Source organism: Leucopleurus acutus (genome assembly GCF_964270905.1).
Source record: "Leucopleurus acutus genome assembly, chromosome: 2".
In the NCBI taxonomy this organism is placed as follows: Eukaryota; Metazoa; Chordata; class Mammalia; order Artiodactyla; family Delphinidae; genus Leucopleurus; species Leucopleurus acutus.
In genome coordinates this window covers 47,236,064-47,259,450 of record NC_139143.1, presented here as the reverse complement: position 1 = coordinate 47,259,450, position 23,387 = coordinate 47,236,064, and the positions used below count along the sequence as shown (strand labels likewise).

General features: G+C 39.3%; 1 protein-coding gene across 2 annotated transcripts in view; it reads left to right on the top strand.

Annotated features, from left to right (window-relative positions):
* Positions 1-23,387, top strand: part of KCNH1 (potassium voltage-gated channel subfamily H member 1) — a gene marked incomplete at both ends in the record, with an annotated part of 420,139 nt that overhangs the window by 100,513 nt on the left and 296,239 nt on the right. The window contains one exon of one of the 2 annotated variants that reach the window (XM_082832647.1): positions 2,573-2,965. In XM_082832647.1, coding sequence (XP_082688773.1) covers positions 2,573-2,965 — 393 coding nt within the window. Of the gene's footprint in view, positions 1-2,572; positions 3,047-23,387 lie in introns of both variants that reach the window. The other variant, XM_082832646.1, reaches the window with a different exon arrangement.

The window sequence follows — 23,387 nt, the reverse complement described above, 5'->3', positions numbered from 1 at the left end:
TTTTGGGTTTGTTTTTGTGGGTCTTTTCTTCTCTTGTGTTTCTTGCCTAGATTAAGTTCCTTTAGCATTTGTTGTAAAGCTGGTTTGGTGGTGCTGAATTCTCTTAGCTTTTGCTTTGTCTGTAAAGATTTTGATTTCTCCATCGAATCTGAATGAGACCCTTGCTGGGTAGAGTAATATTGGTTGTAGCTTTTTCTCTTTTGTCACTTTAAGTATATCCTGCAACTCCCTTCTGGCCTGCAGTTTCTGCTGAAAAGTCAGCTGATAACCTTATGGAGATTCCTTTATATGTTATTTTTTGCTTTTCCCTTGTTGCTTTTAATATTTTTTCTTTGAATTTAATTTTTGTTATTTTGATTAATATGTGTCTTGGTGTGTTTCTCCTACGGTTTATCCTGTATGGGACTCTCTGCACTTCCTGGAGTTGGGTGACTGTTTCCTTTCCCATGTTAGGGAAGTTTTTCACTATAGTCTCTTTTAATGTTTTCTCAGACCTTTTCTTTTCCTCTTCCTCTTCTGGGACCACTATAATTTGAATGTTGGCACGTTTAATGTTGTCCCAGAGGTCTCTGAGATTGTATTCAATTCTTTTTTCTCTATTCTGCTCCTAGGCAGTTATTTCCACCATTCTGTCTTCCAGCTCACTTACTTGTTCTCTTGCCTCAGTTATTTTGCTATTGATTCCTTCTAGTGTATTTTTCATTTTAGTTATTGTGTTGTTCATATCTGTTTGTTCTTTAATTCTTCTAGATCTTTGTTAAACATTTCTTGTATTTTCTCAATCTGTGCCTCCATTCTATTTCTAAGATTCTGGATCATCTTTACTGTCATTACTCTGAATTCTTTTTCAGGTATGTTGCCTATTTCCTCTTCATTTATTTGGCCTTTTAGGTTTTTACCTTGCTCCTTCGTCTGTGACATAGTTTTTTGTCATCTCGTTTGTTTTTTGATGGGTGGGATTGTGTTCCTGTCATACTTGTTGTTTGGCCTGAGGCTTCGAGCAGTAGAGTTTGTAGGCTGCTGGGTAGAGCTGGGTCTTTGTGCTGAGATGAGGACCTCCAGGAGATCTCACTCCTATGAATATTCCCTTGGATCTGAGGTTCTCTGTTAGTCCAGTGGTTTGGACTCAGAGTTCCCACCACAGGAGCTCAGGCCTGACCTCCAGCTCGTGAACCAAGATCCTGCAAGCTGCGCGGGGCAGCAAAAAAAGAAAACAGGAGCAGAAGAATAACAAAGGGTCAAAAATAAAATAAGAGTAGAAAACTAACAGATATGTTAGAAAGAATAAAAAAAGTAAAAATACAGGTGAAACAACAGCTGGAATGTAAAACAGAAGTATAATAGTAAAAAAGAGGAGGGAAAAAAAAGCTGGAAAAGTCCCTGGCTGTGAGGGGCAGGGCTCAGGCAGGGGCAGGGTTTAGGTGGTGGGAAGGGGCCTATGCTTAGGACCCACAGGGCTGGAAAAGGCCCCAGTGGGCGGTGGGGGTGCTGGGGGGGGACTTAGGCTCAGTGTAGCAGGAGGGGCCCAGGAGTGCCTCTGGCCTTGAATGGCAGAGGACCAGATCCAGGACCCCAGCAGGCTAGACGTGTTTGCCCCCATCCTCTGATCCTGAAGGGCCCCTCCCTGTTGGCCTCTCTTCTTCTTCCCCTCCCTCCCTCCCTCCCTCCTATGCCCCTAGGTCTCATGAGGCCAGAGGGGGCCCTGGAAGGCAGAGGACCAGACCCGGAAGCCCAACAGGCTTCCTGGGCTGAGTCAGTGGGGGAAACACCGTGGTGCTTCCCCTGATTCCCTGGTCCTGGAGCGCCCCTCTCGCCCACCTCTTCTCTTCTTCCTCCCTACCCCCACCTCTACGCCCCTAGGATGGACGTGGCCCGGAGGGGGCCTCGGAGGGCAGAGGACCTGGCCCAGGCCCCAGCAGGTTTCCCGAGCTTGATTGGACAGGTGAAATGCTAGGTGCACCCCACCCCCCATCTTCTGAGCCCCCGAGGGTCCCTCCAGGTGTGGGAATCCCTCCCCTCTCCCAGCCACCCCTCAGGGGTGCCTGTCCTGCCCAGCCTCCACTTCTCCTCCCCCCTCGCTCCCTTCCACGTCCTACCAGGTCGCTTGGGGTTTCCTCCTATCTCCTTGGGCATTGAGGTCCCCCACCAGCATCTGGCAGGTGCCCTAGTTGTGGGGAGACGTGAACTCTGCATCCTCCCCCACCACCATCTTGACTTCAGGAACCAAGTTGCTTAATTCTCTTGCGCCTCAGTTTCTCACTTGTCACACAGAATAATGATTGGCTAATAAAACAAGGTTGTGTTTAGAATTAAGTGAGATAATACTTGTATGTGGAGTACTTAGTACAATGATTGGCTCACAGTAAGCTGAATAACAGTGTTTTATTGTTTCATATGATTCATTATATTACAATGTTCAATTCCATTCTGCCATAGTCCTTTGGTACCTGTTCTTGCATCTAATGATCTGTCTGGAGTGTTATGAGTATTTGGCTCTGACAGATACTGACTGGTTTGATGCTGACAGTGAAATCCTAACTTAGTTCTCTCTTGGCCTTTTTTTTCTGTACAGGTTCTGCAGCTGGGCTCAGACATCCTTCCCCAATACAAGCAAGAGGCACCAAAGACTCCCCCTCACATCATCTTACATTATTGTGTTTTCAAGACCACGTGGGATTGGATCATCTTGATCTTAACCTTCTATACAGCCATCCTGGTCCCTTATAATGTCTCCTTTAAAACCAGGCAGAACAACGTGGCCTGGCTGGTTGTGGATAGCATCGTGGATGTTATCTTTCTGGTGGACATTGTGCTGAATTTTCATACCACTTTTGTTGGACCAGCTGGGGAGGTGATTTCCGACCCCAAACTCATCCGCATGAACTATCTGAAGACGTGGTTTGTGATTGACCTTCTGTCCTGTTTGCCATATGATGTCATCAACGCTTTTGAGAACGTGGATGAGGTTAGTGCCTTTATGGGTGATCCAGGGAAGATTGGTTTTGCTGATCAGATTCCACCACTCCTGGAGGGGAGAGAGAGTCAGGTACATCCCTCAAATCTCAGACCTTGTTGTCATGTCTTTAAATTAATTGTGGGTGGTCAACAGAAGAGTAATTAAATGGGTGGGAACTAGCATGACTGATGTCTGGAACATAGGGAGCATGATGCTTGATTGATATCCTTGCCTGGTGTTTTTGTCCTTTGGAGGTTTGGAGGCCCTGCATGTCAGTGGATGGATGTGGAGGAGACCAGAGGCTTCCTTCTTATTCCATGTGGAGTGCAAGCCACTGGCTTGGGTGGTGGGGCTGCAGAAGCAGGCATGCATTGCCATTGCATTGATGAATCTTTCACTTGGTATACAATTGCTGAATGCCTACCTACTGATTACTCTCATTATGGGGACTTTTCTATTATCTGCTGCTGACCTTTGGCTGTTTGAAAGCTAATTAACTCTTGGCAACAGGGATGGTACTCTCCTCCAAGTTTGCTTGCGGTTTTTTTCATTTTCTTTCTTTCTTTCTTTCTTTTTGGTAAATGTTGGGAAAGAATGAGTTGTTTCTTTGCTGAAATGAGTTTTGGAGGTGACCAATGGCGTTCAATTGTCCATGCTCTCCATTGCCTAAATTTGCTGAGGTAGTCAGTCTGTGGTTAAGCCTGGCTCTTGTGGCTAAGAGGAGTACTGCTACTGGATTACCCTGCTGTGGGTTGTTAGTCCTACAGGCCATGGAAGGAATTAAAAGAAGATAAATGCTCTGTAAATGTGCTGGAATCAAGACATGCTTAAACAGTCACTGAATGGGTGCCTAGGACATGTTGCAGCAGGAAGGGGCCACTGGGCGGGTTAAAGTGATTTTCTCCTTTGAAAAAGCAAGGATGTAACGTCATGGCAAAGGAAAATGTCAGGTTCTTAATCTAGTTTAAGTGTTCTATGGACATTGTTCTTCCTTTTTCCTATTCTTCAGTTGACACTTTAGATGGCAGTACACCTGGTAAGTCTTCAGCCTCAGATAGCAGCGGCCCTCATTGACTCAGATTACAGAGGGTCCCAGAGGTCTCCATCCAGCTGGACTGCTAACTGGGTGGGTCATCAGGAAGCCATCGGGAGGCTGAGTTGAGGCAAGATACACTCTCAGGGCTAAATGGCTAGTGGGACTCAGCCTTGAGAGAGTTGGAGGGAACAACCAGCTTCCTGCCAGGATAACAAAACCTGCCAGTGACTAGATGTCTTGCTGGTGGCATAGTGATGCCTCTTTGCCTTCAGATCAGTACCAGCAGTGGGCAAGGACTCCAGCCCCTTCCTCTGTGTGGACCCAACTACCTACTACTTTTCTCTCCAGTGAAGAGGAGCTGAGGTTCAGATGCTCCAGACTCAGAACAACCCCTGCTTTCATCTGTGTGGTGTGTTTTAATAGACTTTAAAATCCCAAGGAATAATTCTCTGAGTGGCTCGTGTGGATTTTTTAGGGAGATTAAATGAGTCGAGACTGATCATTTACAAGAGAAAAATCGTCCCTAAAGTGAATGTTGGGATTCTTAAATGTGAATTTTAGTACATGTTGGGAATGATAGTTTTCACTGTGAGCACATTTCTAGAAATTGTTATGTTAGTTAGTGAGGAAAATATGATCATTTTGGCTTAGATAATTCAACTGATGATTTCAACCTAAAAGAGCTTCTTATACACATATGGGAAGTGAAATTTAACTTTAAAAAAAGTGATTGAGTTTTTAAAATAAACCATTTGCTATTTATAGCAATGGCATTAAAATTTTGCAGATAAATAGAGCAGTTCTTCGGCTTCCACAGTTTCTTATTAAACACTGGCAGAGATGTAAACACATATGTGAATGTGTCAAGATTACCTTGTAGGTTAGCAGAGCAGGGAGCTTCTTCCCAGGCTCTGTGTATGTTGGGCTGGAATTCCTTTGCCATTAACTGTGAATACCCTGACGTGGTTTCTGATTTCCAGATTCATGAAATAGATTGTAGGTAGGAAAATCATAATTTCTCTGTAGACTTCTAGTTGGCAAAGGGTTTAGCATCAAAGCTCTCACTACAATTTCTTGATGATAAATAATAATATGAATATTAGGGGATTCTAGCTATGATTTGCTTCTGTAAAGTCTTGTTTTTATATTTAGTAGCTCCTTTTAAAGCTTTGGCTCACACCTGAATGGAATGTCATGCCTTTCCATGACAACTGTGGTGGAGTTGGGGGAACACGAGGAAACTGAAGATTTGCCTGCTGGTCCTCTTGTTCTCACCTCTTAAGACAGCTGGGAACCTTGTGCATGTCATTTAGCCTTTCTGGGTTACAGTTTTCCTAGCTACATCTTAGGGATGATACTACCTTACCTGCCTGAAGGCGTGGCATTTAGGTGGTGGATTTTGAGTTCCCTGCCGGCTGCAAAATCTGGTGAGTTCTAAAATCTCTTTTGTGTTAGTCTCACCTCCAGACTGACTATAAAAATGAGAGGCCCAGCCCCCTGACCTCCTACCTTTTGTGGGAGTTGGAGGAAAGTGGGGTAGGATGGGGACATTTAGCAGGTTATGGTGAGTAGACCTATTGGAGATCAGAGCCCAGTTGAAGTATCATGTAGTTTAACCCTCTTAACTCACAAATAACCCAGGGGATATGACTCACTCAGGATGGTGTAGCAAATCATATGGTCACAGTAATGAGTCACCTTCTGACCCTTCTCTGTTCTAATAGTGACAGATTTGATAAAATAGGGACCAAACACTGAAGGATACTGTTGAGTCGAAACTGACCAAGAAGCTCCTGATGTGTGTGGCTCACCTATTAGCTTGGTTGTCGTGAGTGGGAGGTTGGGTATTAGGTACGGGGAGGTGGGCAGCTGCATTTTCCCTAAGGCAGCTGGGGTGGTGATGAGATGGGCAGGTTAAGATACTCACCAAGGGACAGACCCAGCACCCTTTTCCAGGTACAGGTCTTTTTGTTAAAAGGCACCATAAGATCAGTGGGCATGAAGGACTGGTGGGGCTAAGAGGAGGTTGGGGAGCCTGTGAAGGGCACCTATCTGTTGTCTACATTCACCGTATGCTGTCTTCTTATCCAACACTCTGCTGTGAGGTTGCTCGTCTGTTATTGCAGCTCCCTCGGCTCTAGGCCCTTCCTCTAAGAGAGCGTGGGGAGAAATAGGAAATTATTGATTCATTTCTCATAAAAATTACATGGAGCTGCCCTCACTCTGGTGTCTTCCTAATTATGCCAATGGAATTGTGTCTCAGTGGAGACCACCAGGGAAGAGGGGAATGAGCAGCGGGGGCTTTGCCATCTGTGTGTGGGGGGGTCTAGGGTGCGGGCATGGGTGTTGAGGTGGAGGCTCTTAGAGTGAAAGGATCGGACCCTCCCCAGCCTTGGGTCAAGAAATTAGGTTCGATTGCAAAAGCCAACAATTGTGAACTCAGCCTTGTGGATGGAGCCCATCTCCATGATTTCAGCCACACGGATGATCCCTTTTGGTCAGCTTGGTTCGCTTATGTAGGTGGCCTACATTTTTGTCATTCTCCAGTCTGTTGGTTGGTAATCATCTGTTTTGGAGGCAGTTCGTGAAAATGTTTGCATATTAGTCAAGCTGGTGAGAGGACAAAAGGTCTGAAAATGGAGTGGACGAAAGCTAGGAAGGGGTATGCCGAAGCAAAAGGCCAATGAGTCTCTTTCAAGCACTTAGCGGATTATTGGCCTGGTATGCTTCATGCCTTAAGTATGGAACTATTAGTCACAAAACATATTCCCTCTCCTAAGGAGACCTTATTATTTATGGACATTGGAGTATGGAAGTGCAAAGAGGAGAACGGAGCCAACTGTGCCACCTCCCGGGTCACAATTCTGGTGCCTTGGGGCCAAGAGCTTCCTTCTTTCCCTGACTCTGTAACCTCGGACAGCAACACCACTGGCTAGTGGTGGTCACAGCTGACACTTGCCAAGAGCACACAGAAGATGCTTAGCCAGAGCAGAACAGGACTAGATGTGCGGATGGAAAGATCAGCAGCTTCCCTTTATGTAGTGCATCTAACTTTCCAAAATACTTTCACACAGATTATCTTTTTTATTATCGAAATGTGGTTGATGTACAATATCATGTTAGTTTCAGGTATATTCCATAGTGACTTGACATTTGCAAACATTACAGAACTTTCACCTGTGCTAAGTCTAGGAACCATCTGTCCCCATACAAAGTTATTAAAATATTATTGATCATATTCTTTGTTGCACAGATTATCTCTGTTTTAGATCTGTGGTGGTAAAAACACCGCACTGAACTGGGAGGAAGGCCGTTTGTCAGCTAGGTGTGACCGCCACCCAGCTGTGCACACTTACGGAAGTCATTTCATCTCCTTGGACTTTGCTTACCTCACCTGTAGGATGATGCATTTCAGCTGTAACCTTCAGTGGCTCTAGGGCAGGTATTGTCCCCGCTTTGCAGATGAGGGGAAAGGACCAGGTTGTCCAGGGAGTTGAAACTGGACTCTGGTCTCCTGACTGCTAGATCTGTGCTTTACCCTGCCACTCATGCTGCCTCATCAGAAATTTGGAGACAGAGTGAGCCAAGCTGTGTGTTTCATTCCTCAAGTCCCTCTCTCTGAATCCTTCCCTGGCCTGGCCCCTTCCGCACAGCGCCTTCCCCCCACCGCCGACCTCCGCAGCTGAGGGGTGAGAGGTTTGGGCAGTCAGCCTGGGTGACCCTAAGCTGAGGTCGCTGGTGCATGTGTGTAGGGCCGGACAGTGAGCATGGGGTCGGAAGTGACTCCACAGGCTGGTTGCCCGCCCTGCTTCTCTCTCCTTGACAGATGGGCGCCCCTCTGGGTTCTTCTAGGATCACTATTACCTACGATTTCCTCATCACTGATGCTGAAAGCAAATTGGACCCATGTACCTTGCTCATCCTATTGATTTGTAGTTTTCAGGCCTTACCTGTGGTTTCTATTTAAGTAGATGGATACCGTTTGAGTTCTCACACAGGTGACGCCTCTGCTGTCCAGCTGAAAGTCATGAGATGACTAGGACTTTTCTTTCCTGGACTTCCAGCAATACAGGCAGTCCCCGTGTCTTGTCATAGCAGTTACTTTTATTCACAGACTATTTTTCAGAGCAGTTTTAGGTTTACCGAGAATAGAGTAGAGTAGAAAGACCACCTTTACCACCCGCAGTTTCCCTATTATCAACATCTTGCATGAGGGCGGGATGCTTATCATGGCCAATGTTGATGCATTATTATCAGCGAAAGTCTACAGTTTCCATTAGGGGTCACTCTTTGCAGTGTACATTCTATGGGTTTTTGACCAATGGAGCATGACATGTGTCGACCATTGTGTATCACACAGAGTCGATTCACCGCCCTAAAGACCCTCTGTGCTCCACCTATTCATCCCTCCCTCCCCGCTAACTTGGCAACTACGGATCTATTTACCGTCTCCATCATTTTGCCTTTTCCAGAATGTCCTAAAGTTGGACTTATACAGTATGTAGCCTTTTCAAATTGGCTTCTTTCACTTAGAAATAAGTACTTAAGGTTCTTCTGTATATTTGGGGGGCTATCAGAGAGCATATTTCTTTTTATTTTTGAATAATATTCCATTGTCTGTATATACCATAGTTTGTTTATTATTTCATAATAGAAAGTAAAAAACCCCATTGCTGATAGCATTGGTTATTTAAGCTTGATCAGCACAGGTCTGGTCCTGGGATTTCCTCCTTCCGTGATCCCTTGGACATGGAGAGTGGGGAGGAGCTGAGACACTGACATGCCGACCAGCCCATCTCAGCAGCCTGTGGTATCTCCTGGGTAAAAACCGAAAACGTTTAACTCAAGTTATTATGTCTAGTAATACAACAGACAGAAAAACGAAATTGTATTATAGTCTCCTCACATTTCATACTGTTTTCCTTGGCATTTCTATCTTTTCTGTTTGTGCTGAGTATTTCTACCATACATTTATTTTGGCAAAAAGAGGACAAAACCAGACACCCTGTAATTTTCATCTAAGTGTCTCATTCGTGGGAGGAAGTGTTGTTCTTGGGTGTGTTTCTCTTCTGATGATCGGGACTTGTCAGCAGTCCCCGGTGGCTCAGGTCTGACTTCAGTGATGTTATCAATGTCACTACTGCCCCCATGCTGGCAATATTGTCATCTCTCCCCTCTCACCTGTGAGGACAAGCCAGCATAGAAATTTTCCTCTTAGTTTAATTTAAAAAAAGTCAGTCTTCTTCCTGACTTGAGCTTACAGGAGCTGTGAGCTCAACGATTGTGTCAAGGATTGTGGCGGTTCCATGCCTCTTGTTCAAGCAGAGGCTTCAAACAGAAGAGCAGGCTGTAGGCACTGTACCCTACACAGTCACCTGAATCAAGATCAGCCTAGGTGCGTGTGTGGGGACCAGGGAAGTGGCTGGGGGGCATTTTTAATGGGAGGAAGTTGATCCTGGGTGGCTTCCTGGAAGAAGTGATTTACTATGAGACTGTGATTCCAGAGTTTAAAAAAAAATGTAAAAACTTAATGATGCTCCAAAAGCATTGCACTTTGGAGCAAAACAGACTCAGCTGATGTGCCTGATTCCCCTCTGCTCTCACATTGTCTGTTTTCTCTCAGGCTCCTTTTTGGCCAACCCAAGTTCTACTCTTAATTCTCCACCAACTTTTCTTGGAATCTTGTTTAGGGTGTTCCTTCTTTAAAGAAAACTTATTGACTTAGGTGGTAGGGGATTGGGATACAACTCTTCAATTTTCTCCCACTCTAGTGGGGACCACTGATAATAAACACCAATAGAGGATGTGAGAGGGGTCAGCTCAGGGTGTTAGGTCTTACTATCGAGGAGCATTTAGCCTATCGAGAGAATCTAGGAAGGCTTCCTGGGAGGAGATGACTGGGGTTAGTCTGGTGAGGAATAAGGAGGGCAGTCTTGTAAGAGGAAAGATCGTGTGCAGAGGGAAGCGCTCTTGGGGACTAGCAAGGCATTCATTACGTCCAAAGCAGAGAGTCAGCATTGGGGGACAGAAGAAAGTTGAGAGTAGGAGGCAAGATCCAGTGATATAGAATCCCAGGGTCTTGCCAAGGAGTTTACATTTTGTTATGTGGGCAAAAAGAAACCATAGAGGGTTTTCATTAGATGATCTTATGATTGATTTTGATTTTTGGAAGTGCACCCAGACAACAGTGGTGTGAATGAGAGGGAAATGACAAGTGTCTCCACTTCCCCTCCTCTTGTTCTGTTGATCCTCCTGCAATCAGGCTGATACCTCCACCACGGCACTGAGCCTTGGTCATATTTCAAGTGATTGTGCATGTTTAGGGTTATTTTTGGACCCTATGCTGTTCCACTGGTTTATTTGTCTATTCTTAACATCAGTACTACACTGTGTTAATTGGCATAGCATAATAGTAAATATTAATCAGTTACTGCCTTTGTTCTTTTTCTTCAAGACTGCTATGTCTATTCTAGGATCTTTGTACATACATTAAAACTTAGAGTCAATTTCCACCCAAACCAAAATATAAAAATAAAAAAAATAAAAGGCCTGTAGGGATTTTGAGTGGGATTATATTGAATCTAAAAACCAATTTGGAGAGAATGAAGATCTTAATATTGAGTTTTCCAGTTCATGACCATTGACCAGCCATATGTTTAGGTCTTCTTTAATTTCTCTTAGCAATATCTTGTAGTTTTCAGTGTCAAGGTCTTAACACACTTTTCTTTTTTATTGTTGTTGTTAAACTTATTCCTAGATACCTGATATTTTTGGTGCTTTGTCAGTGGGATTTAAAAACTTCTTGTTTTTAATTGTTTATTGTTAGTATAAACCATTTTATTTACCGACTTTGCAGCAAAGTTGCCAAATTTGCTTATTAATGTGAATATTTTGTAGGTTCTTTTGGATTTTTATATACACAATTATGTCTTTGTGAATAAAAAAAATTTTATTTATTTTCCAAAATCTTTACCTTTTATTTCTTTTTCTTGAATTAGTGCTGGCTAGGATCTCCAATGAAATGAATGGAAGTGGAGATAATGGACATCCTTGTCTTCAGGAGAATATGTTCAGTATTTCATCATTAAGTATTTAGTTGACTAATTGTTTTTAGTTTGCAAATACTCCTTATTAGGTTAAGAAAGGTCTCTTACATTCCTAGTTTTATGAGAATTTTTATCATTAACAGGTTTAAAATTTTACCAAATACCTTTTATGCATTTATTGAAATGGTATGTTTTTTTCTCCTTACTTTTGTTCATGTGGTGAGTTATGTTGATTGACTTTTGAATGTTGTATTAGCCATGCATTCCTGGAATAACTCCTACTTGGTCATGAGAGATTGTCTTCTTTTATATAATTGTATATGATTTTCTAATATTTAGCAATGTTGTATCTATGTTCATGAGAGATATTGGCCTTTCATTTTTTTTTCTTTGTGATGTCCTTGTCAGGGGTGATACACAGAGGCGTGTACCCTCTTCCACTGTCTCTGAAAGAATTTTTGTAACATTGGTAGTACTTATTCCTTAAATAATTCATCAGTGAAGCTGTGTGGCTCTGAAATTTTCTTTGTGGGAAGATTTTAAATTATGATTTCAATTTCTTTAGCAGATATAGGACTATTCAGATATTCTTTTTTTTTTTCTTGTGTCGGTTTTGCATTGTTGAAGATTTAACCATTTCATCTAGTGTGCCAAAGTTTTTGGCAAGAAGTTATATATAATATACAATTATTCTTTTTAAAATGTTGGATCTGCAGTGATTTTCTCCATTTATTCTTCATTTGAATCTTATCTCATTTGGTCAGTTCATTATGGTCAGTTGTGGTAGTGTTTTGTTAATTTTATTAATCTTTTAAAAGAACCAACTTTTGACTTAGCTAATTGTTTTCTGTTTCATTGATTTTTGTTCTCATTCTTATTTTCCTTTTTTGTACATTTTGTTTGGATTTAGTCTGTTTTTCCTCCTAGCTTACTGGGATGAAATCTTTGATCATTCAAGCAGATTTAATATATGAATTTAAAGCTTTAAATTCATATGAATTTAAAGCTATTTTATCCTCTAAAGACTTTTTAAAGGCATCCCAGAAATTTTAATGTCATAATCCCATTATTTAAGTTCAATATACTTTCTTATTTCCACTGTGATTTCTTTTATTTAAAAGGGGGTTGCCTAGGGCTTCCCTTGTGGCGCAGTGGTTGAGAGTCCGCCTGCCGATGCAGGGGACACGGGTTCGGGCCCAGGTCCGGGAAGATCCCACATGCCGCGGAGCGGCTGGGCGTGTGAGCCATGGCCGCTGGGCCTGCACGTCCGGAACCTGTGCTCCGCAACGGGAGAGGCCACAGCAGTGGGAGGCCCGCGTACCGGAAAAAAAAAAAAAAAAAGTGTGTTGCCTAATTTCTAAATATTTGATAATTTTCTAGTTATCATATTATTGACTTCTAGATTAGTTCCTTAGTAGTAAGAAAATATATGATTTTAATTCTTTGAATTTTGTTAAGACTTGCTTTATGGCTCAGTATCTGGTCTATTTTGGTAAATATTTTTTATGAATTTACAAAAATGTATTTTGCAGTTGTTGAGTGTTGTATTCTCTATATGCTAATTAGGTCAGGTAGATTAATAGTTTTAAAAATTGTCTATATTATTACTAACTTTTGTCTGCTTGTTCTATCACTTATGGAGAGAGGTTTGTAAAATCTTCAACTGTGATTGTGAAATTGTTTATTTCTCCTCTCAGTTCTATTGATTTTTGCTTCATGTATTTTTAGAGCTATGCTGCTATACGCATACACATGTAGGATTGTTGTGTCTTCCTGTGAATGGGTCCTCTTGTTATTATGAAATATTCCCATTTTTATTTAATAATGCATTATATGCATTATGCATTTTTATTATAATGCATTTTAAAATGCATTATAATGCATTTATGTTTGTCTGATATTAATATAGACATCAACTTTTTTTTAGATAGTGTTTGCATTGCATGCCTTTTTCCATCCCTTTCCTTTAAGTTTCTTGTGTCCTTATTTCTAAAGGATTTTTTTTGTAAATAAATAGCAAAGGATTGGGTCTTTTTATTTTTTGAAAATCTGGTCCATCAGTATTTGCCTTATATTGATAATTGGAATATTTAGTCCGCTTATTTTTTTATCATAAGTGTTGCTATCATTGGGTTTTAGTTTACCATCTTGCTATTTGTTTTCTATTTCTCATACCTGTTTTTAGGTTCCTTTATTCCTCCTTTTCTACCTTCTTTGGATTAACCAAGTATTTGTTTATTATTCCATCTGATTTTCTTTCAGTATTTTTTTAAAGACTTTTTTTTTAAATGTGCATGTACCATTCTTTTATATAAATAAATAAATAAATAAATTAATTAATTAATTTTATTTTGGCTGTGTTGGGTCTTCATTGCTCTGTGCAGGCTTTCTCTAGTTGCAGCAAGTGGGGGTTACTCTTCATTGCAGTGTGCAGGCTTCTCATTGCGGTGGCCTCTCCTGTGGAGCACGAACTCTAGGCATGTGGGCTTCAGTAGTTGTGGCTCGCGGGCCATAGAGCACAGGCTCAGCAGTTGTGGCGCATGGGCCTAGTTGCTCCATGGCATGTGGGATCCTCCTGGACCAGGGATTGAACCCGTGTCCCCTGCATTGGCAGGTGGATTCTTAACCGCTGCACCACCAGGGAAGCCTTTAAAGACTTTAAAAACAAAATTTTATTTATTTTTGGCTGCATTGGTCTTTGTTGCTACACTTGGGCTTTCTCTAGTTGCGGTGAGTGGGGGCTAGTCTTCGTTGTGGTGCGTGGGCTTCTCATTGTGGTGGCTTCTCTAGTTGCAGAGCATGGGCTCTAGGCACGTGGCCTTCAGTAGTTGCAGCATGCGGGCTCTAGAGTGCAGGCTCAGTAGTTGTGGTGCACGGGCTTAGTTGCTGCGTGGCATGTGGGATCTTCCCGGACCAGGGATCGAAGCCATGTCCCCTGCATTAGCAGGCATATTCCTAACCACTGTGCCACTAGGGAAGTCCCCTTTCAGTTGTATCTTTTTGTATTTTTCTTTTTGTGCTTACTGTAGAGATTACAGTTGCCTTCAACACATATTAAAAGCTATTTAAATTAGTACTTTTACCACTTTTCAAACAACATAAGATCTTTAAAACAGTTTAATTTTATTTCACCTCCTTCTTGCCCTTTGTGTTATTTTTGTTATAACCCTACAAGTCTTTGTTATCATTATTGCTTTAAATAGTCAATATCTTTTGTATTTGTATTCATGCATTTTTTTACTCTTCCCTTATTTCATGTTTACTTCTGGGATCATTTTTCTTTCAGCCTAAAGATCTCCCAGTTTTTTTCCATAGTGCACTTCTTTTGGTGATGAACTTTTTAATCATTTATTTGAAATATCTTTATTCTGCCATATTTTTCCTGGGCATAAAATTATTAAACATAAAAGGTTTACTTTTTACTTTTAACTTTGAGCAGTTTAAATATGTTATTGCTTCTGATGAGAATTCAGATGCCATTCTATTATTATTCTCCTGAATGTAATTTTTTTTCCCCCCTGAGACTTCTTTTAAAAATTTCTCTTTATTTTTTGTTTTCAACATTTTGACTATTAAGTTCCTAGGTGGGCTGTTTTTTCTTTCTTTTTTTTTTTTGTATCTATCTTGCTTCATATTTGCTGAGCTTCATGAAGTTGTGGATTGATGACTGTTATAATTTTCGGAAAAATCTTAGCTCTTCTATCTTCGTATAATACTTCTCTATTCTCTCTCTTCTTTCCTTTCAGGACTCCAATTATATCAATTTTAGGATTGTTTGACTATATTCTACATGTCTCTTATGTTTTGTTCTGTTCTTTATTCTTTTTTCTATATGTTGATTCGAGCTGACTAATTTTTGTTGACTTATTTTCTAATGCATGAATTCTATCTTCTGTTTTGACCAGTATTCTGTTAAACCCATCCAAATAGTTCTTAATGTCAAATATAGATTTCAATTCTAGAATTCCCATTTGATTCCTTTTTTCCTTTTGTAACAGGTTGAGATATAATTCATACACCATAGAATTCAACCTTTAAAGTGTACAATTCAGTGGTTTTTAGTATATTCACAGAGTTGTGCAACCATGACCAAAAAAAGTTAATTGTGGTAAAATATACACAACATAAAATTCACCATCTTAACCATTTTTAAGTGTACAGTTCAGTAGCACTAGTCCATTCACATTGTTGTGCTACCTTCACTACCATTCATCCACAGAACTCTTTGCACCTTGCAGAATTGAAACTCTGTACCTATTAAACAATAACTCCCTCTTCCCCCTCCCCCTAGCCTCTGGTAACCACCATTCTTCTTTCTGTCTCTATGAGTTTGACTACTCTAGGTACCTCATATTGGAATCATGCAGTAGCTGTCTCTTTGTGATTGGCTTTTTTCATTTAATGTCTCCAAGGTTAATCCATGTCATAGCATGTGTCAGAATTTCCTTTTTAATGGCTGAATAATATTTCATTGTACAGATATACCACATTTTAATGCATTCATCTGGCAATGGAACTTGGGTTGCTTTCACTTTTTGGCTATTTTGAATAACGCTACTGTGAACATGGGGGTACAAATATCTACTCAATTCCCTGCTTTCAGTTCTTTCGCTATATACCCAGAAGTAGAATTGCTGGATCATATGGTACTTCTATGTTTAATTTTTTGGGAAACTGCTATACTGTTTTCCACAGAGGCTGCACCATTTTACATTCCCACCACCAATACATAAGGGTTCCAATTTCTTCTCATCCTTGCCAACAATTGTTATTTTCTGTATGTAGCCATCTTAACAGGTGTGAGCAGACATCCTAATGGGTGAGAGGTGGCATTTGCTTCCTTTTCTAAAAAACAGATGTTCTTTACTAGTTTTTCTTCTTCCTCATACATTTAAATATAGGCAGAGGAAAGTATTCAGAGAGGTAGGAAGTGAGAATATTGAAAGTTATAGAAGCCACTGGAAGATGAAGTTGTAGCACAGGAGGAATGACCTGCTGAAAGGCCCTTCTGGACTCCTATGTGCTGAAACTCTGTACCTATTACAGAGTTTGGGTTACGTGGATTGCAGAAGGCTTCCTATGGTGGTGGGGGGGACTATTTGGGAAGTGATTGGAAGAGGGGTGGAACTCTGATGTTGGGGAAAGGAAAAGGACCATATGAGAGTGGGAAAAACTAAGCACAAGGCATTGCACGTGGGGCTGAAAGAAACAGGAGATTTTTAAATTTTTTTTTTTTTGGTTTGGTCTCTATTTGTGAAGTAAGACAAATGTTAGTGAAAAACTAGCTGGACTAGTCACTTATTAGTAACTTTAACTTAAGTGAAACTGTAAAAAGCAGTAGGAAGTCCGTGATCTGGCTCTAACTGATGAGAACACTTGTGGTCTGAGGTGGAGCTGTGCAGACAGCTTATGATTTCTTCCTATGTTATATTGTGATGTTTAACTCTGGAGTCCACATATGTTAGCTTATAAGAAAGAGTGCTTCAGGCTTCAGAGGAGAAATATTCTGTTTCAAGGATGTGCTTCCATGGGAAGCCAGACTATTAGCTAAATTTGAAAGCCTCTGGACAATTATCAGAAAAAGAATTTTTTTATTTCAATTTTTTTTACATGTTACCTGTAAAAATTTAGAAAATATAGATGAAGAAATAAAGATCACCTATACTTTTCTCTCATTGTTAACATTTTGGTATATATTGTTTCAAGTCTTCTTTTTTCCTTGGAATATATGCATATATATGTTGGCATATATTTTATTAAAATGGAATTAAACTGTGTGTAGTGAGTTGTAACCCATTTTATTGTCTAAACAATAGGTTTTATCTTTCTATGACATTAAATATTCTTTTACAACATGAATTTAAGTAATTAAATGATAGTCTGTTATATGGACATATCATGATTTAATTAGTGTTTGACATCTAGGTAATCCCTCCTCTTTTTTTTTTTTTACTTTTTTAATCATAATAAGCCACAGAGAATATCTTTGTACATAAATCTGTATCACATTCCTGATTATTCATTTTCTTATTCTTTTTTTATTGTGCAGTACAACATACATAGGAAAGCACTCAAAGTAGAAATATGCTTCTAGATGAATTCTTACAAAGTAGGCATCTATGTGGCCATCATCAAGGTCAAGAAATAGGTCATCACCAGCACCTCAGAAATCCCTCATATATCCTAATCACTTCTTCCTCCCCACCACCCCAAAGTAGCCACTATTTTAACCCTAATTTACTCTTGCCTATTTCTGAACTTTACAGAAATGAAATAGGACAATAATGTATTCTTTTATGTTGTCTTATATATTTTGTTTAGTATCACTGTTGGGAGAGTCAGGCGTGTTTTGAGTGTATCAATAGTTAGTTCATTGTCATTGTTGCATGTAATCGATTGTATGAATATACTTCAGTTTATTAATATAATGTACTGTTGACATGCATTTAGGTTATTTATGTTTTCATTTGATGAATATTCTTATTCACACTCTAGTACGTGCATTTCTATTGGAAAGAGTGGAATTGTTGGGTCATAGGTATTATGTGTATTGTTAGTAAATACTGCCAAACAGTTGTTGTCCAAAGTGGTTGTACTAAGTGGTTATAATGTTTGAGAATTCCACTACTTTGCTTTCTTACTTCTCAATTTGTTTACTTCTAGTTAATCTAGTGAGCTTGTAGTGGTTTCTCATTGTAGTTTTGATTTGTATTTTCCTAATGCCTGAAAAGGTTTAGCATCTTTTTATAAATTTTAGTTGGGTGTTTTCATTTTTGGTTGTCCTCTTTTGTGAAGTGCTCGTGTGTCTCTTTTTCCATATGTAATAGATTTTCTTTCAACAGAAGTGATTTGTAGAAGTTCTTTATATAGTCTGGATATGTGCAGTTTATGTGCTGTAAATATTTTCCCCCACTGTATGGCTTTCCTGTTTCCTCTCTTACTGGTGTCTTTTCATGAGCAGAAGTTCTTAATTTTATTAGAAAAATTTATCAATCTTTTTATGTGCCTTTGTGGCTTGTTTAAATTTCATACTCCCAAGTTCATGAAGATGTTTTCTTATTATCTTCCAAAAGTTTTATTGTTTTCCATTCAAAATTAGAACTGCAATCCACGTGGAACTGATTATTATGGATGGTGTAAGATAGAGATCAAGTTCATTCTTGATCTCCATATAGATATGGATATTTGGTTGACCTAGGACCATTCATTTGAAAATACTATTCTTTCTTCGTTTGTCTGTAGTCCAGTCTTCAGCATATCAAGCTGTAGTCCAGTCTTTAGCATGTCAAGCATCTATATAGGCATGGAACTTTTTCTGACCTCAGTTCTTTTCTCTTGATTTGTCTATATATTCCTGCACCAATACTGTGTAAATTAGTGTAGTTTTGTAATGGATTTTAACATTGGTTTTATTTCTTCCTGAAATATTTGGTAGAATTTACCAATGAGGCAATCTGGGCCTGGATTTCTTTTTTAGAGCAGTTTTTCAATTATAGGTTTAAAAATCAAAGACCCATTCAAATTTTCTGTTACTTCTGGACTCAGTTTTGTAAACTATATTTTTCTAGAAAATTTTCTAATAAGTTTCAATTTGCAGAAGTTATTAGCGTACAGTTGTTCATAAATATATCCTTTTATCTTTTAATATCTATAGGACATGTAGTGATGTCTCTTTTTTCATTCTTGATTCCTGCTTTTGGTTAATTGGATAATTGGTTAATTCCTGATATTGGATAATTAGTATTGCCAGAGGTTATTAGCTTTATTATTAAATATTTTCAAATAAACAACTTTGTTTTAAAAATTTGGAATTTTAAAAAATATTTCTGGTGCTTTGAGCCTTTTAACATTATGAAATGTGTATGTCTAATAATAATTTTCCTTTGAAGTCTACTTTGTGCAATATTAATAGAGCTATACCAGCTTTTTCAGTTGTTTTTAGTGTTCACATGGTATATTTTTTCCATTGTTTAACAGAAACCCTGCTATATTTTTATTTTTAGACATACATCTTCTAAGCAGCTTACTTTTAATCCGGTCTGGTACATTTGCCTTTAATTTGAAGGATTTAATTAATTGCCTTTAATTAATGTGATATTTTGGTTTATATATTCTGTCTTATTTTGCTCTTTTTTGTCCCATCTTTCTTTGTTTCTTCTTTCATCTCATTTATTACCCTCGTTTGGGATTGGTAATTTTGCGTTATTCCAACCCTCTATTAATCTTTTATTTTCTTTAACTATTCTTTTAGTGGGTACCCTGAAAAATACACCATGATTTTTCTAATTATGATAAATTAATATTTATGCCTCTTCCCAGATGTTGCAAGGATTTTAAAACACTTTAGATTCTTTTTAACTTATGAGCTGTTGTTAAGTGTATATATATTCTATATGTATTTTCACTGTTGTTTCATGCAGCCAGTACTCATTTATATCTGTTATCCCTTTCATTGCTCCTTATTGCTTCCACCATCTCCTAGCTTCCATCTGGTAAATTTTTCCTTCTAGCCAGAGAATACCCTTTAGTATTTAATTTAGTCTGCTGGTGATGAATTTTCTTGAGGTTTGTTTGTCTGAAAATATCTTTATGTTGCTTTAATTCTTTAAAGATGTTTGCATTGGATATTGAATTCTAAATTGGAAATTACTTTCTTTTGGTTATTTGGATATATTTGTCCATAATCATTTGACTTCTATTATTTTCTTAGAATTCAGCTCTTGGGCTAATTGGTGTTTCATTGTAGGAATTCTGTCTTTTTTCATGTGGTTGCTTTTAAGATACTTTCTTTTTGTTTTCTTTTTTTCTTCTTCTCCCCTTCTTCTTCTCCCCACCCCCTTTTCCTTCTTCTTCTAGCAGTTTTATTATGATATACCTAGGTATGGCCAGCATCTGCTGGGGACCTTGTGGGTAAGAGATAATTAATGAAGGGGTGATTGACAAAGGCATTGGACAACATATAGCAAAACAGTGGGAGATAGTGTAGACCTGGAGCTAGTAATAGCAGGAGGCTGGATTAGGATTAGAGTTCAGAGTCTTTACCACCCCAAGTATGAAGGAGTAAGAGGAACTTTTACTAAAAGCTGGAAACAGAGAGACAATATGGAGAAAGCCACTTTACAGGAACTGTCACTTTTGGTCAAGGTATGCAAGCAACCTATGTGACCTAGGAGACAGCTGGGGGAATAAATACCCCAATCTCACTTTCCTTTCTTCTCCCTCCAATCTCCTTCTCATGACAACCTGGGCTACTGAGCATGAGTGTGGAATTAGAGGAGCATATGGGGTTCATAGGGTTTCTTGAATCTGTGGCTCAGATGTCACAAACATTTTCTGTAAAGAAACAGATACAAATTTTAGGCTGTGTGGGCCACATATGGTCTCTCCTCCTTCTCTTCTTCTTTTATGACCCTTTAAAAATGTAAAAACCATTCTTAACTCACAGACCATATCAAAATAGACAACTGGCCAAACTTGGCTTATCCCTATTATGGATTGAGCATTTTTTTCTTTTTTTTTTGATCAATTTTAAGGAATTTTCAGCCACTACCTCTTTATAACTTTATTTCTAGTTTCTCTTTCCTCCACTTTGGAATTCCCAGCACACATATGTTAACCCTTCTCACTGAATCCCCATCTCCTCTACTTGCTTTTGTATTTTCTAACGTTTTGTCTTTCCATGTTTTATTCTGCATATTTTTTTCCTGATTTATTTCCCAGTTTCCTAATTCACTCTTTAGCCTTGCCTAATTACTTTTAAAACCTTCTATTGCATTCTTAATTTTGGTTATTGTATTTTTTAATGTTAGAATTGCCATTACCTTATTTTATAGTTTCTAGTTTTCTGCTGAAATTCTTGATCTTGCCTTTTATCCTGTTAAATACATTAAGGATAATTATCTTAATGTTTCTGTATTCAATAACTCTAAATCTGGAGTCTGTGTGGGTTTTGTCCTGTTGTATTCTATTGCTTCTCTTAATTTTCTTACATATTGTTTCATCTCTTCCTGTGCCTGGTTATTTTTGACTGTGTAGTGGACATTCTATGGAAAAGTTGTAAAATATTGTGTAAAATATTGTGGATGGCATTATTTTCCTCCAGAGAATATTAAAATTTCCTTCTTGCAGGTAACTGTAAGACCACTAGCATCCAGACTCGCTTGAATATAAATCCAAGTATTGAGGCGATTTGAAGCTGTATTTCAAAACTTTCTCTGGCTTACTTTGTTCTGAACAATAGCCACTGTGGTTCCATCCCAAAGCAGGATTACCAGGGCCCTTTTCTTTGGTAGCCTCCAGACTTTTACTTTTGTTCTCTTAAATCCAAGAGGCTGTCAAAAGCAATGCTCAGATCTTTAGCCTCTTAGCTGACTCTACAGAACTGGCAAATACTCCAGGGGAAAACCATTTCAAATGGTGGACTCACTCTTTGCAGTTCCATCATCTTCTGGATTTGCCTCTATAATTCTTCACTGCCTTGCTAGCTTACTGATGCATTCAAGCTGATTTTTAAAAAAAAAGTTTGTCCAGGGTTTGTAGTTGTTTTCAGTGAGAGAGTTTGTCTAAATTTCTTATTCCACTATTACCAGAGCCCCTGATTATTTCTTCGGGAAAATTATTAAAAGTAGAATTATTAGGACAGTGGGAATACACATTTTAAAGGCTTTTGATATATGCCACCAGCTTGCCTATGAGTAAGATTGTACAAGTTGACAAAGGTTTGTGCTAATTTTCTCACACCTCACCAACACCAGATATTAATTGTTTAAATTGCTAAATAGATAGGTCAGAATTGGAATTCCACTGAGCTTTTTTTTTTTTTTTTTTTTTGCGGTATGCGGGCCTCTCACTGTTGTGACCTCTCCCGTTGCGGAGCACAGGCTCCAGACGGGCAGGTTCAGCGGCCATGGCTCACGGGCCCAGCCGCTCCACGGCATATGGGATCCTCCCAGACCGGGGCATGAACCCATGTCCCCTGCATCAGCAGGCGGACTCTCAACCACTGCGCCACCAGGGAAGCCCCACTGAGCTTTTATTAGGACTATCATTCAGACTGTCTGGGTTTGAATCCAGCTTCTGCCTTTTACTAGCCATATGACCTGGAGCAGTTATATTTAACTTCTTTGTACACAGTTTCTCATCTGAAGTATTGCAATAAAGATTATACCTGCCTCATGGGATTGAGGTGAGGATTAAATGAGTTAATCCAAGTGAAGTGAGTAGAGCAGTGCCTGGTATACTAAAATTTCTGAGTGTTAGTTTTACTCTTATTTTGGTTATTAATATTTATCTGTTCTTGATCAGGGGCCAGAGGACAATGCTATTGAGGTCTTTTATAAAATTAATTTTTATTGGAGTATAGTTGCCTTACAAAGTTGTGTTAGTTGTTGTACAGCAAAGTGAACCAGCTACACATATATATATATTCCCCTCTCTTTTGGATTTCTTTCCCATTTAGGTCACCACAGAGCACTGAATAGAGTTCCCTGTGCTTTACAGCATGTTCTCATTAGTTATCTATTTTATACAGGGTATCAATAGTGTATATCTGTCAATCCCAGTCTCCCAATTCATCCTACACCCCCTCCCCCCTTGGTCTCCATACATTTGTTCTCTACATCTGTGTCTCTATTTCTGCTTTGCAAATAAGATCATCTATACCATTTTTCTGGATTCCACATATATGTGTTAAAATACGATATTGTTTTTCTCTTTCTGACTTACTTCACTCTGTATGACAGTGTCTAGGTCCATCAAGTTCTCTGCAAATGAACCAATTTCATTCATTTTTATGGCTGAGTAATATTCCATTGCACATATGTACCACTTCTTCTTTATCCATTCCTCTGTTGATGGACATGTAGGTTGCTTCCATGTCCTAGCTATTGTAAATAGTGCTGCAATGAACATTGGGGTGCATGTACCTTTTTGAATTATGGTTTTCTCTGGGTATATGCCCAGTAGTGGGATTGCTGGGTCATATGGTAGTTCTGTTTTTAATTTTTTAAGGAACCTCCACACTGTTCTCCATAGTGGCTGTATCAATTTACATTCCCACCAACAGTGCAAGAGGGTTCCCTTTTCTCTACAAGCTCTCCAGCATTTATTGTTTGTAGATTTTTTAATGATGGCCATTCTGACAGGTGTGAGGTGATACCTCATTGTAGCTTTAATTTGCATTTTTCTAGTCATTAGTGATGTTGAGCATCTTTTCATGTGTTTGTTGGCCATCTGTATGTCTTCTTTGGAGAAATGTCTATTTAGGTCTTTCACCCATTTTTTGATTGGGCTGTTTGTTTTTTTGATGTTGAGCTTCATGAGCTGTTTGTATATTTTAGAGATTAATCCT